The sequence below is a fragment of the Ornithorhynchus anatinus genome, chromosome 3, assembly GCF_004115215.2.
Source record: "Ornithorhynchus anatinus isolate Pmale09 chromosome 3, mOrnAna1.pri.v4, whole genome shotgun sequence".
Classification (NCBI taxonomy): domain Eukaryota; kingdom Metazoa; phylum Chordata; class Mammalia; order Monotremata; family Ornithorhynchidae; genus Ornithorhynchus; species Ornithorhynchus anatinus.
In genome coordinates this window covers 43,864,854-43,881,345 of record NC_041730.1, presented here as the reverse complement: position 1 = coordinate 43,881,345, position 16,492 = coordinate 43,864,854, and the positions used below count along the sequence as shown (strand labels likewise).

General features: G+C 41.5%; 1 protein-coding gene across 1 annotated transcript in view; it reads right to left on the bottom strand.

Moving 5' to 3' along the window:
- DCDC1 (doublecortin domain containing 1) overlaps positions 1–16,492 on the bottom strand; it is a 406,529-nt gene that overhangs the window by 333,828 nt on the left and 56,209 nt on the right. The window contains exons 7-8 of the mRNA XM_029060915.2: positions 8,384–8,589; positions 1,503–1,596 (exon numbers count right to left, since the gene is read on the bottom strand). Coding sequence (XP_028916748.1) covers positions 1,503–1,596; positions 8,384–8,589 — 300 coding nt within the window. The remainder of the gene's footprint in view (positions 1–1,502; positions 1,597–8,383; positions 8,590–16,492) is intronic.

The following is a 16,492-nucleotide window of genomic DNA, read 5'->3' as shown; positions in this document are numbered from 1 at the left end:
TATAGTATAACGATTGGTAGACATATTCCCTGCTCACAATAGGTGTATAGTATAGAGGATTTAAATAGCAGTGGCTTCATTTAGATTAGACATATCTGTCAGATGGAGATACTCTGTGACAGAATAGAGATCGTCTCTGATCAGAGTGAGACTGACTTTGGCCAACTAAAGACAAACTTTCCATCCACCACCCTCCTCATTTGAGTAGAGAACCCTGCTACAAGAAATTAAGGAAGTAACATAAATCTTTCTCTTCTCTTTTACCCCCATTCTTGTCAAAAATGGAAAGTGGGTTAAATTGCTGACTACTTGTGAGATGGTATTTTGTCTACAATCAGTTGCCTTTTTTACTGCTTAAAATGTCTTTCATGCACTAGATTCGACTGGTCAAAGTTTGACCATCAATCACTAGAAATTTAAGATTTCTTTATAAAAGTACTTTCTCATCCACCAATCCCCTTTTTTATCCTACTGCCAGCCCAGGCTCATTACTATTTCCTATGTGCCCTGCTGTGCTACTAGGTCCTACTCTTATGATTGTGTTATCATAAAATTACTTAACCTTTAGTAGCCGCTATTCTTCCATTGAAGCTCTGGTTTTCTGAGGATTTAATAACATGGTATATGTTAAGTGCTTATTATGTGTTAAACACTGTTCTAAGTGCTGGGGTAGATACAAATGAATTAGGTTGGACAAAGTCCCTGTCCCAGATAGGACAATCAATCAATCGTACTTATTAAGCACTTACCGTGTGCAGAGCACTTTACTAAGCACTTGAGAGAGTGCAATATTACAATACAATAGGCACATTCCCTGCCCCACTAGAGGGGGAGATGGACATTAATTTAAAATTATAAATTGCAGATATGTACATAAGTGCTGCAAGGCTGGGAGGGGGGATGAATAAAGGGAGAAAGAGTGACACAGAAGGGAGTGGAAGAAAAGGAAAAGAGACCTTAATCAGGGAAGGCCTCTTGGAAAAGATGTGCTTTCAATAAGGCTTTGAAGGGGGGTGGAGAGTATCTGTCTTTCAGAAATGAAGAGAGAGAGCATTCCAGGACAGAGGCAGCACGTGGGTGAGAGGTAGGTGGCTAGAATAGGCAAGATCGAGGTACAGTGAGTAGGTTGGCAGTCTACGCAGGAGGGAGAACAGGAGAACTAAGGCACAGAGAAGTTAAGTGAGTTGTCCACGGTCATATAGCAATCATTTGGCAGATCAGAACCCAGTAGAACCGGGTATTAGAACCCAAGTCCTCTGACTCCCAGGGACAAGTTCTTCCCACTAGGTCATGCTGATTGAAGCATCTACAGTGCCAACAAGTACTTTCTATTGAACATCATAAGTTAATGTATATTGAAGCTAAACATTCGTTGGTTCTGGTTTCTTTAAATGGTATAGTATTTGTAGGTTGAGGAAAAAAAACATCTGAAAGGGATATTATTGGGAAAATAAATTCCAATTGAATTCTTGAAGACCGTCTTTAAAATCTTTGCAGCTTACCATTGAAAATATCTTCAATTTTTTCCCCATTCAAGTAAAAAAGGTATTTAGCCGGTGAATTTAGATTCATCTTCACAGTACAGGCATCTAAAAACTTTAAAGGAAAAAAATAAAGATTACTTAGTCATTCTAACCCAAATAATTAAATCTACAAATGCATTTTCCCAAATGTAAAAGAAGCAAATTTCAAGAGTCTATTATCACCTTAAAAACTTTTATTAAAATAATGTCTGCATGAATTATTATAGATAACTAAAAGAGAGAGGTCCTGGTTTCCAATCCCAGCTCCACCACTTGTTTGCTGTGTGACCTTAGTCAAGTCATTTCATGTCTCTGTTGCCTCAGTTGTCTCATGTGTAAAATGGGAATTAAGATTGTGTGCCCTTTGTGGGACATGGACTGTGTCCAATCTGATCAGCTTGTATCTACCCCAGCGCTTAGCACAATGCCTGGCACATAATGAACACTTAACAAAAACCATTAAAAAAAGAAAATCATTCTGGACACATAGACATATATGGGCTGTGCTTGCCTTTACACTTAGGTCAGTTCCTCACTTTGTTTTGAAAATTTGCTCAGACTCCAAGGAGATTTAACCCTTTGAAGCTTCAATCCTTCTAGCATAGAGGTACACTTTCTATTTCTATTATTCATTTATATTAACGGCTGTCTCCCCCTCTAGACTGTAAGTTCACTGTAGATAGGGAATGTGTCTGTTATATTATGCTGTACTCCCCACAGTGCTCTGCATACAGAAGCGCTCAATAAATGACTCATATGGAGCTTTATGCCCTGTTATCTCTCTGTCTGCAGTTTGTCGAAAGGCGTGCTGCCTTTTGTTATTCTAGTTTCTACGTCTATATTCTCTAAACTCGATAGTGTTCTGCCCAAGAAACAGAATTAGGTGATGGCATTAGGTTCCATTGTGCTGATTCATCTTTAGTTGCATTTTTTTTTTAGTATACCTAGGCTATCTATATTAATGTGGGTCACCCACCCTAGATTGTAAGCTCACTGTAGTCAGGGAATGTATCCACCAGCTCTGTTTTATTGTCTCGCCCAAATACTCTGTACAGGGCTCTGCACAGAGGAAGGACTCAATAAATACCATTAATGATGATGTATCTTGCCTTCTTGTCAAATCCAAGGGCCTCTACTCCAACTTAATCCTCCTTGACCTCAACACTGTGGACCACCCCCTTCTCCTGGAAATAGCATCCAACCTTGATTTCACTGACACTGTTGTTTCCTGGTTCTCATCCTATCTCTCTGGTTGCTCATTATCAGTCTCTTTCCTCCTCTGCTTCCCACATCCTAACTGTAAGAGTCCCTCAAGGCTCAATTCTGAGTCCCCTTCTATTCTCCATCTACACTCACTCCCTTGGAGAACTTATTCCCTATCATGGCTTCAACTATCATCTCTGCACAGATGATCCTAAATGCACATTTCCAGCTTTGATCTCTCCTTCTCTAGAGTCTATGTCCTCCTGCCATTGGGACATCTTTACTTGATGTGCTACTCACCTCAAACTTAACAGGTCTAAAACAGAACTCTATCTTCCCACCCAAATCCTGTCCTCCCTCAACTTTCCCATCACTATACAAACCCATAATTTATTTATTTGTATTAATGTCTGTCTCCCCTTCTAGACTGTAAGCTCGCTATGGGCAGGGAATCTGTTTACCAACTCTGTTATACCGTACTCTCCCTGGTGCTTAGTACAGTGTTCTGCACACAGTAAGTGCTCAATAAATACAACTGATTAATTGAATCTCCTTTTCCACCTCACCGTTACTCCCTGTCTTACACTCAGTTTCTCTGAAATTCACCTATTCACTGTGCCTCATTCTCATATCTCTTTCTCATGCTCTCTCCTGTCGTGAACTTCCTTCCTCTTCATATCTGATATACAATAGTGCTCTCCATTTTCAAAGCCCACCTGAAATCACATTTCCTCGAGGAGGTCTTTTACGATTAATTTCTAATCTCCCCACCTCATGTTACCCAACTGCTCTTTCAGGATTTATGAGCTTCCTAAGCACTTAATTACTCATAACCTCCCATGGTACTTATATACGTAACATATATATTCTTCTACTACCTCCTGTCTGTAATTTATTTTAGCATCTGTCTCCAGTGCTAGATTGTATGTTCCTTAAGAAAACGGATTATGTCTACCAATTCTATGTAATCTCCCAAGCATTTAATGCAACACTTCACACAGTCTATATATGATAAATTCTATTTATGGATTGATTTACTATGGAGCTGAAAAGTCCCCTCCCATTCTAATATGGCCAGCTACAGTGTAACGGAGTAATCTTAGGAGCCTGATAAATTTCACAGAGCAACTAAATTTTCTTAATAGTTGGGACAGAGCCCAGGGCTACTAGTGGTGGTGGTACCATATTCTTTTCTAAATGCTTAGAACAGTGCTCTGCACATAGTACACACTTAACAAATACTACTGACTGACTGATTCTCCTGAATCTGATATATAGTGAAGACCATATTCACTGCGCTCAACTGCAGGCTGAGGTCACACTGCAATTCTGGACACACAAAGCTAATGAGCTCTTTAGAAAATCCATAGGAGTCTCTGGGTAGGACATTCCAACTAGATAGACCAATGAGATTCCATGATGGGTCTGCAGTCAGTTCTTTTCCTTCTCTTGTCGACTGTGACTGCAGTTGTGACTGTGGTCTCAGAGCCTTGAGGAGCCCAAAATTCTGCTCATCTAGCCCCAGTTCCTTACAGAGTTTGTTTGTTGCCTTTCAGTTGTCAGTGTTTTATCTCCCTTCTTGCCCCCAGTTTCCTCTCCCCTATTTTTACTTTTAGGTTGTGAGCCTCCGGAGAGCCAAGGTCCATTTCTAATTCCCACCTATTTCTTTCCCACTGCTAGGTGCAGTACTCTGCCTACAGTAAGCACTTAACACTCATCCTCTTCCTCCATGTCCTCCTTCTTCCTCCTCCATCTTCTATTATTCAAAATGATTTAGGTTTTGTTCTCCTCGTGACCCCTATTCAGCAAGTGAATTGGCTGAACTCAGCTAATTGCTCAACCTATTGTAATTTTTTCCATAATCCTTCATAGCTATTAATTTCAGGTGTCAATATATTCAAAATTGCATTTGAAGATAACAAAATTTAATCTGCTACATTTTCCTCACCTCTTTCTGCAAGCAATGTATCTACAACAACCGCAAGATACTAACTATGCATGACCTCCCCCGTCTGAATCCGTGTTGACTATCCTTAATCAAATTCTTTTCTTCCAGGTGTTCTCACTCTTCAAGCTCCTTAAAATAGTTACCCAGATTTTTTTCCTAAAATTGATAGCTAAGGTACTGGGCTATAGTTACCTGATTTATCTCAACTTCCTACAATAATGGAAGTATGTTATCATTTTTATATTCCTATAAACCTCTTTAACTTACTGACATGACTTTTATGATTTCAAGATGAATAAAATCTGATATTTTATGGATTTGAAGGCATTTTTTTTTCCAAAATTCCTTTCCCACACCAAGACAGTTCTCTAAGTTATTCTCTAGCTACACAAAAAACTAAAATGAGACCTTTTTTCATAAAATCATATAGCTGCACCCATCTTCCTAAAATGCAGGTTGCACTCTTGTGAAACCCCAGCTTAAGAAAATAGTGCTATAGTACTGAAGATATTTGATGCTGCAAGTATGATCATTTTTCTACAGAATTGTTCAGTACATATTTCCCCACTCCTCAAGAACTTCCAGTGGTTGCTCATCCACCCCCACATCAAACTCCTTACCATCGGCTTCAAAGCACTCAATCACCTTGCCCTTTTCTACCTTACCTCGCTGATTTCCTACCATCACCCAGCCCACACATTTTGCTCCTCTAATGCCAATTTACTCGCTATACCTCTATCTCCTCTATCTCTCCACCAATCACTTGCCCATGTCCTGCCTTGGTCTGGAACAACGACCCTCTTCATTACCGACAGATGACCACTCTCCCTTCCTTCAAAGTCTTATTAAAATCCCCATCTCCTTCAAGAGGATTCCCCCACTAAGCCCTCAATTCCTCTTCTCCCACTCCCTTTGGTGTGACCCTTGCACTTGAATGTGTGCCCTTTCATCACTTCTCTCTCAGCCCCACTGGACTTCAGTACATATCTGTAATTTATTTAATGTCTGTCTCCTGCTCGAGTCCATAAGTTCGTTGTGGGCAGGGAACATATCTACCAACTGTTACATTGTACTGTTACACTGTACTAAGGGCTTAGTACAGTGCTCTGCACAGAACAAGCACTCAATAAATACAATTGAATGACTGAAGTTGTTTCTTCTTGCACCATGACATCCTGGGTCCCAAGAGACCGCCACTGTTGGATGAGCATTTCTTAATTCTATAGTAATAGTAGTAGTAATAACATTTAATAAATGCCAAAATCAGTGTAGAATACCAATACCATTTTCCTCTAGACTGTGAGCTCGTCACGGGTAGAGAATGTGTCTGATGTTACTAGTGTTCTTTCCCCAGTGCTTAGTACATTGCTTTACACAGGGTAAATGCTCAATAAATTTGACTGAATGAATGAATACTTACTATGCGCTGGGAAAAGAATATAGAGGTGGTAAGTAGACACAGTCTCTGGCCCCAATGAGAAAATGCACAGTCTAGCAGAAGTGAATGACTTCTCTTCGCCATTAAATTTTAATTTCCTTTAGAACATTGCTGTGGTCATGGTGACGTCTCAGTAATAATAATGTTGGTATTTGTTAAGTTCTTACTATGTGCACAGCACGGTTCTAAGCACTGGGGTAGATACAGGGTAATCAGATTGACCCACGTGAGGCTCACAGTTAATCCCCATTTTACAGATGAGGTAACAGGCACAGAGAAGTTAAGTGACTTGCCCACAGTCACACAGCTGACAAGTGGCAGAACCAGCATTCGAACCATGACCTCTGACTCCCAAGCCCGGGCTCTTTCCACTGAGCCACACTGCTTGCATTCCTCAGTCTTCATGTTCCATAACACTTACTTACATCATCATAACAACACCTACTTCCCTAATCTAATTTACTGTCTGATTCCTCTAGTAGACTTGTGGGCGGGGCTCGCACCTACCAACTCTGCTATATTTTGCTTCCCTAAGACCTCAGTACAGTGCTCTCTGCACATGGTAAGAACTCAATAAATTATGCTCTCTGCACATGGTAAGAACTCAATAAATTATACTGATTGATTTCACAACTGGCAGCACAGCCTAGAAGAAAGAGCACGGCCTCTGGAGTCAGAAGACTGAGTTCTAATCCCAGTTTTGATGCTTGTTTGCTGTTTGACCTTGGGCAAGTAACTTAACTTCTCTGTGCCTCAGTTTCTTCATCTGTAAAATGGGGATTGGATTTGTTTTCTCTCTCCATTAGACTGTGGGTCCTCTTTGGGATAGAGACTGTGTCTCACCTGATTATCTTGCATCTACCTCCTACTTACAACGGTGCTTAGCACACGCTAAACAAATACTGCTATTAATATTACTATTAACTAGAGGATTTCTGAAACTCCTTCAGTCATGCTTGGGCCACCCTGGTCTCTTCCTTGGGTCAGGTCAGGCCCAGTCAATGCCAGTTTCTGTGTAGTGGTAATAATGATTGCAAACTGGAAATTATTCTGGCCAAATGCAAGTGGCTAAAAAAATGCAAGTGAATGGACACTGGTAGATGAACCCTGTTTGGTGCATGGACCCAGAAGCCCCTTTGAAGTTAGTTTAGCATTACTTCTATTTGGCCAAGATCTTTTTCAGTTCAGTTCCACCATGATCTCATGCCTCAAACAGGGAGATAGGGGGAATTTTAACACTTGAGCTGATTAGATGGAGTTCTGTATCAATCCAACATTTTCTATGATATTTGTTGTTAATACTAATAATTGTGGCATTTATTAAGTGCTTACTATGTGCCAGGCAGTGTACTAAGTGCCGGGGTAGATAGAAGGTTAGACGCAGTCCATGTCTCACATGGGATTCACAGTCTTAATCCCCCAGTTACAGATGAAGTTACTGAGGGACAGAGAAGTTGAGTGACTTGCTCCAGGTCACACAGCAGAGAAATGTTGGAGTCGGGATTAGAAGCCTGGCCCTCCTAACTCCCGGGCCTATGCTCTATCCACTAGGCCATGAAGGTTTTCAACAGGAACACGGTTCTTGGGGGTTTAGCCCCGATAGCCCGATAGACTAAGCATGTATACAATTCTAAAGAAGTTCTGCAGAGAGCCAACTTAACCAGAAGGAAAACCCAACCTCACTCAATAACGTGATTTTAACTATTTATGGTTCACTCAAGATTTTCAGGAAAACTGTGGTTAAGGAGAATAATAAATTGGCCTTTTAGATTCTTGTTCAGTACTCTTACCCACTCCTTCATTAAACTTTTTCAATAAAACAAATATATCTTTGCATTAAAGAAAAATCATAAGAACAAAGATTAAATTATTTGCATATTTGCATTTTCCATTTCCCCCAACCAATTTAGAAATTGTTTTTAGCTAAGAAATCAACTGGTATAATCACATATTTTCCCTAAGAAAATGGATAATTATCCAGGGAAATTATTTTCTTTCTTCAATAAATATGATTATTTCTTAACATTCAGATTATGAATTATAATAATAATAACGGTATTTGGTATGCACTTACTATGTGCCAAGCACTGTTCTAAGCATTGGGGCAGATACAGGTAATCAGGCTGTATCACACCTCTTTAGTACAATATTTCATCTTTTACTAATTCATTCCCTTTTTTGTTCCAGATCTGACAACTAAGAAATAAAATAAAAACAAATTTGGGGGTAGAGTTCCTCAAAAGAAAATACTTCATTTCATTAAAAAATTACCTTTTCCAATGTATCCTTCCCTACTGTCATCTCACACCCATTCTGACCCATGCAATTCTTAAAAACCAAAATTCGGAATGAAGTCTTCTCAATAAGCGTCTTCATGTGACTGGAAAGCACAGGTTTGGTTTTCCCTCGCTTGACATCGGGAGGAAACATCAAGCCATTCATTGTCCAAGTTACTTTTTTCATTAACAGCAGATGGTCTAGAAGGAAAAATCAAATGTCAATATTTGGCTTCAAATATAAAAATGGACAAATCACGTGGCCCCTCCCCCAGCACGTTCATAAAATATACTGGCCAGCCTCCATTTAGGTTCTAGTAATCTGAAATGCCACCACCAGCTTCTCACTAACCATGACATAAGCTGTAGCAAGCTGTCTACTCTGATAGCCTGCATAAATCATCATTCCTGAAGGGAACAGATGTTCAGGGTATGAAAGAGTAATACCACAATTTAGTCATAATTAAAATTCACCTTAGCGTGCCTCTATCACTGATCAGAGGATCATTTAGCTTCTCACCTTTAAAAAAGCTTCACTTCACTTTACTTTGTGATAATCACTGATACATTAACTTTTAAACTCCATTAAGTGAAAATCAGTCTTTTCGCAGAAGAATATTTTCTTTTTAATGATCACCGCTCTTACGGTTAGAGTATTACCTCAATATAGATTATGTTATATTAAATTGTAAGCAGTGTACATATGATCTAAGAAAACAAATGCTTCTTAGAAAACATTTTAGAAAACATTCTCTAAAAATGAAGACTTGTTTTCAGTTTATTCTGATCCATAAATTTCCAAAACCGGGGGTAGGAACTAACATGACAACATTCCTTTCAACAACAATAGAAATTGTGCATTTAAATCACTATGAGCAGCTTTTCATACGCAGACTTGTGAATGCATACAGGAAAGAAAGGTATTCATCAGGAGATCCTCTTTAAAAGAGGTTTCGGTTTACAAATATTTTATTCGATAGCTATTAAATTTAGGCATCCAATGTCTTCATTTTAAATTTAAGTGTATTTAGATGAGAACTAGAGTTATCGTCTGGAGGTCCACTGAGAACAAATAAATTAAAAAGATCTTCATATACTGAAAGGCAAAGCCTCCTCTAAAGCCACTACAACTGAGAGGACAATGAACGCCTTTAATTAATAAAATGTTCCTGTTATTGAGGTGTAGCCTTTCTAAGTGGCTTCTATAGTCCATCACTATTTCTGTATCCCATTTATCATACTCTACCAAATTCTGACCATGGTAAAAATTAAAATATGCATCCATGTATACACATCATATATAGCTAAATACATTTTCATTGATTACACACATGATCTAAGCCAAAAGGTTGAGATGTAATAATTATCACTGTCTTTGTGTGCAAGAATGACTGAAAGAAGGATGCACAGCAAAGAATCTCTTTTCCTGTGCACACTCAAATACTATCTTTCGGTTTGCAGCTGCAGTTTCCACTGACAGCAGCTGACACTGTTTACGACTTTACATTCTTGATTCTTAGTCTAGCTGACGTCTTTATTCAAGAGAAGCTACCCCATAAGCAAATGCTAAATGTCAATTTGTTCCATCCACTGCTTCCACATCCATGCTACCAGGTTTGAGTTTGGGCTGTAATCTTACTCTTGTTTCCTTTGACCACCCTGATCACAGTCGCCGGACTTCAGTTCTCTGAAATGAAGTCTTATAGGATTCATTGCCTTGTCCCATTTTTCTGTCTACTGGGGAAGGGCATAAAATTGTCCCCACCTGAGTGACACAAACACAGTCTCTCTGCAGGAGCGGAGGGCAATTGAAGCCAGACTTGAGCAGGTGTGCTGCTTTTTTCCAAATATAAATCTGGCAGCCCTAGGCTGTTGAGTATCCTGCTGTCATCCATTTTCCTTACATGTTCTGACCAGTAGAGTTGCACTACAACAAACAATTCTTCAGTGCTGGTAGACTGACCATATCCCAGGATCTTCTTCTTGGGGCCTCTTTCCTGCAATCTAATATTAAATACAACTTTTGGGAAAAAACTCAACTAAATATTTTTACAACTGGGAAAAGTTTCACCAACTTGCAGCTGGATCCCCCAGGAAGGTGATCTTACAGATGGCGAAACTTACAGTTGGAACAATCAATCAATGAATCAAATGCATTTATTGAGCGCTTACTGTGTGCAGGGCATTGTACTAAATGCTTGGAAGAGTACAGTATAACAGAGTTGGCAGGCATATTACCTGCTCATAGTGAGTTTAGAGTCTAGAGGGGGAGAGAGACATTAATGATTATTTTTATTTGCTACTTGATTCTATTTGCTATTGTTTTAATGAGATGTTCATCTCCTTGATTCTATTTATTGCTATTGTTCTTGTCTGTCCGTCTCCCCCAGTTAGACTGTAAGCCCGTCAAAGGGCAGGGACTGTCTCTATCTGTTACTGATTTGTACATTCCAAGCGCTTAGTACAGTGCTCTGCACATAGTAAGTGCTCAATAAATACTATTGAATGAATTACAGATACCTACATAAGAACTGTGGGCCTGAGGTTGGGCAGGTGATAAAAGGGAGCAAATTGGGGTGATGCAGAAGGGAGTGGGAGAAGAAGAATCAAGGGCTTAGTCAGGGAAGGCTTCTTGAGGGAGATGTGCCTTCAATAAGGCTTTGAAGGGGCCGGGGGGTGCAATCATCCATCGGATATGAAGAGGGAGGGCGTTCCAGGCCAGAAGTAGGAGATGGGCAAGCGGTCGATGGTGAGATATACGAGATAAGAATAGAATGAGTAAGTTGGCTTTAGAGGAGCAAAGTATGCAGGCTGGGTTGTAGTCGGAGAGCAGCGAGGTGAGGTGGGAGGGGCACAAGCAACATCCAGCTTTACACAGTTTCAGCATCTTCAGCTAGACCCCCTTGCCCAGAGCATCAATCCTCAACACATACTTAGTAAGCACTTTATCACCTATGGGTTAACAGTAAGGTTTATTTGCCAGGATGTGGGTTTCTAATCATAGGCTCGTTGAAGGCAAGGATCACATCTACCAACCCTATTGTTTTGTCCTCTCCCAAATGCTTAGTACGGTCCTCGGCACACTGTAAGCACTCAATAAAAAACACTGATTTGCTCGGCTCACCCGATGGCCATCTGTCAGTAAGGAGCAAGAGGAAGAGGAATGGAAAATCCCAGAGAGAGAGCATGGCTGGCTTGGCCACCCTCCTTTATACACCCATTGTAAATGCCCATCAGTGGTCTCTCATCTCCCTTCTGCAGGAAGGGTCTCAGTCTCTAGACTGTAAGCTCAATGTGTTTGCTACTTCTGTGGTACTGTTTTCTCCCAAGCATCTGGTACAGTACTCTGCACACAATAAGCACTCAATACAGTTGATTGACTGATTGATTGAATGGCTTCAGGCCCTAGCTTTTGATTGCCTGACCACGCTCCCAGCCACAAAGGACAGTCTTCACAACCTGTATCTCCATTCTTGGAGTTGATTAGTCCTGGGCCTTCTCTTAAATCAGAGTTTGTCTCTCAAACCAGCAATCTTTTAAACCACCAACTTCTGTCTAGAAAAACACCTTTTGCAGAAGCAGCGTGAGTTAGTGGAAAGAGCACAGGCTTGGGAGTCAGAGCACATGAGTTCTAATCCCAGCTCTGCCACTTGCCAGCTGTGAGACTTTGTGCAAGTCATTTAAGCTTCTCTGTGACTCAGTTACCTCATCTGTAAATTGGGGATTAAGACTATGAGACCCACGTGGGACAAACTGATCACACTGAATCTACCTCAGCGCTTAGAAGAGTGTTTGTCACATAGTAAGTGCTTAAACATACCATAATTATTATTTTTATTATTATGTTCAAATGGGGTCCGTGTTTGACAATGCGGCAATACAAAGCAGAGAAGCAGCATGGCTTAGTGAAAAAAGCATCGTCTTGAGAGTCAGAGGATGTGGGTTCTAATCCTGGCTCCACTACTTGTCTGTGTGACCTTGGGCAGTGTGTCCCTGTGCCTCAGTTCCCTCATCTGTAAAATGGAGATTAAGACTGTGAGCCCCACTTGGAACAACCTGATTACCTTGTATCTTCCCCAGTTCTTAGAACAGTGTTTGGCACACAGTAAGCACTCAAATACCCCCGATTAGACTGTAAGCCCGTCAAACGGCAGGGACTGTCTATCTGTTGCCGACTTGTTCATCCCAAGCGCTTAGTACAGTGCTCTGCACATAGTAAGCGCTCAATAAATACTACTATAAATACTATTGAATAATAATAATACAAATGGGGATGCTGAGACAACATGAAAATGCAGAGAATCAGGGCATGTACAGTGGTCCATGCTGAGGTTTCTCTCCGCGAGCTCTAGGCTCAATCTGGCTGCAGAGCAAGAATGAGCTGCCCACGATCTGTGCATCAGAGATGGACTTTCTACCCTACACCACATTAGAGAAGCAGCATGGCTCACTGGAAAGAGCACGGGCTTTGGAGTCAGAGGTCATGGGTTTGAACCCCGGCTCTGCCACTTGCCAGCTGTGTGACTTTGGGCAAGTCACTTAACTTCTCGGTGCCTCAGTTCCCTCATCTGTAAAATGGGGATTAAGACTGTGAGCCCCACATGGGACAACCTGATTCCCCTGTGTCTACCCCAGTGCTTAGAACAGTGCTCGGCACATAGTAAGCGCTTAACAAATACCAACATTATTATTATTATTATTATAACTTGTCTCTTTGGTTTCTAGGTAATGGAGGCCCAGGGAAGTGAAGAGACTTGCCTGAGGTCACACAGCAGACAAGTGGTGGAGCCAGAATTGGAATCCATGACCTTCTGGCTCCCAGGCCCATGCTCTATCCACTACACCATACTGCTAACTCACTGTCTTTCTGGATGGCCAGAACAGAACTGAATCTTGCTGGTCTGAATGCTTTTATGGGCTGTACAATAATAATGTTGGTAATTGTTAAGCGCTTACTATGTGCAGAGCACTGTTCTAAGCGCTGGGGTAGATACAGGGTAATCAGGTTGTCCCTCCTGAGGCTCACAGTCTTCATCCCCATTTTACAGATGCGGTAACTGAGGTACAGAGATGTAAAGTGACTTGCCCACAGTCACACAGCTGACAAGTGGCAGAGCCGGAATTCAAACCCATGATCTTTGACTCCCAAGCTCTTTCCACTAAGCCACGTTGCTTCCCATGTACAAGGACAGCCCCCTCTCAAGAAAGCACCTGGAGAGTTTCCAGTACTCTACCAGTCTCGGCTCCACGAGGGACAGTCAAGCAGAGGCCTACCCATTCCATTCCTAGCTTGGGCAGCTGCTAGCGAGTTGAAGGCAAGCTGCTACACAGCAGCAGCCTGGGAGAGAGTCGGGGGAGGAGTCGCAAGTTTACTGCGTGGAAGAAGGTAATGGTAAACCACTTCCGTACTTTTACCAAGAAAACTCTATGGATACACTACCGGAATGATCGCAGACGGAGGTGGGCCATTCTGGGAGAGATGTGTCCATGGAGTCACTATGGGTCGGAGACGACTCGACGGCGTAAGACAAGACTAGGACAGCTGTGCTGCTTACCTCACCCTATTAACACTTCTGCCCCTAAGTGTCAGGGAGGAAACTATTCCAAGCACCAGCTGTTGTGTCTCTGGCAGCCACGATTCGTACAGGGTAGTGAAGGTTAGGTCCTACTGCTGTTCGGGAGACCTTCAGTTTGGAAGAGAACTTGATACTGTGTTGAGGTCTGAATCAATCACCTGGCTATCTAAAGGACAGGTCAGCCTTCTTAATTCTCTATTTTGGCATTTAAGATATCAGCAGATAGCATGCAACTCGGGAATTTTTTCTGCCAGGGAAAGGTGGAAAATCCGTTACCCTGTACTCTCCCCAAAACTTAGTAGAGTGCTCTGTGCACAGTAAGTGCTCAGTAAATACCACTGATTGATTTTATTATGGCATTTGTTAAGGGCTTACTCTGTGCCAGGCACTATACTAACCTCTGGGGTGTGTACAAGATAATCGAGTTGGATACAACCCCTGCCCCACATAGGGCTAACAGTCTTAAACCCCATTTTACAGATGAGGAAATGGAGGCATAGAAAAGTTAAGTGATTTGTCCAAGTTCACACGGCGGACAAGTGGCAGGGCTGGAATTAGAACCCAGGACCTCTGACTCCAGGCCCATGCTCTTCCCACTAGGCCAAGGTGCTTCTCCCGTGTATTATATTCCAGAACTTAGTTCATCACTTCACACCCAGGAATCACTTAAAAGCTATCATATTACTACTAATACTACTACTATCCTCCTGCTAGAATTCAGAGCCTGCAGCTCTATAATGCTGATCAAAATTTTTTGAGTTCAGTGCAGGATTTCTCTGGATAAATTGATGGATTGAGCAATCAGCAACAACAGAGAGAGGTCCCGGCGACTCCCTTACCACTGGACTGGAGAGTGGCAGCCCTAGAGAGAAGTTATTCAGTTCCCGCCTCACCGGGACAGACAGGACTCCAGCCTGGAAGATGAGGATTCGGGGGCAGGATTTTACATGGCCTTGGGTAAATCACTTCACTTCTCTGTGCCTCAGTTACCTCAGCTGCAAAATGGGGATTAAGATCATAAACTCCACGTGGGACAGGGAGTGAGTCCAACCCAATTTATTTGTATCCATCCCAGTGCTTAAAACAGGGCCTGGCACTTTGTAAGTGCTTAACAAATCTCATTATCATTATTATTATTGCTCTTATTCTAAAGAACTTTGTCCTTGTCTATTATGTTATTTCTGTGTTTTGTGTTCTGTGTCATATTTCAATCGTATTTACTGAGCACTGAGCACTGTATTAAGGGCTTGGGAGAGTACAATGCAGCAATCAACAGACACATAACCTACCCACAACGAGCTTAAAGTCTAGGGAGACACAGTTCCCTATGTATCTGTTGCCAACCTCTTTTACTCAACGTTATTCTTAGTTTTTGAGTCTTTTCAGGGCCAGGGACCATGACCAATTTTCACCCATGGATTATTCAACCCACCTCGGCCTCACAGCACTTAAGTAACTTATTTATTCATTCGTTCGTTCATTCAATCATATTTATTGAGCACTCACTGTGTGCAGAGCACTCTACTAAGCACTTGGAATGTACAATTCGGCAACAGATACAGACAATCCCTGCCCAACAATGGGCTCACAGTCTAAAAGGGGGAAACAGACAGCAAAACAAAACAAGTAGTCAGGCATCAATACCATCAAAATAGATAAATAGAATCCTAGATGTCTGTCTCCTCCTCTAGACTGTAAGCTCACTGTGGGCCAGGAACATAACTACTGACTCCGTTATACTGTACTCTCCCAAGAGCTTGTACAGTGCTCTGCAACATAAGCAGCGCTCAATAAATCCAATCGACTGATTGGTCACCGTGCACTCAGTAAGCACTTAGATGCTATTGCTACAACTGCTGTTACAACTACTAGAATTCAGAGGCTGCAGGGCTATAGTGCTGATACAAATTGTTGACTTCAGAGTAGGATTCTCTGGATCAGACCGGTGCATTATGGCAGCCTTCTATGAGCTTTGTGCATAATGCTCAGTTGTTTCTACAGAGGGATTCATAATCATCTGCTTGATCTCTCTTGCATGGGCACTTTCAAAGCCTAGTCATAAACATAAGGCAGCTCCCAAATGACTGTCTGTACAATCTTTTGATGATGCTCGTAGCCTGTTGACTTAGAAAATGTTTCTCGTGCCAAAAAACTCTTCAAACACCAGTTTCCAGATCCCTTATTATGTACACAACCATGACTCAATATTCGACATGATTAAGAAGATCTACAGAAGAATGTTTTGTTGGTAGAGGATCCAGTCCTCATTGACTGAATCGTTTTGTCAGGCAGATCCAAATATTTTGTAAAAATACGTAGATCTCATCTCTCTCATGGAAACGAAGTTAGAAAGACTTTCCGTCAATATTTTCAAATGCCTTTTCCTCCAGCTGAATGCCTTTTTGAACGGGATGAGTGGTGAAGCAAACTCTAACGTGTACAACTGCCCCAACATTTGCAGGGATCATATCATGCTGATTGGGGAACTCTTTTCAAGACACATACCACTAGTCCCACTTCAGGGGTCT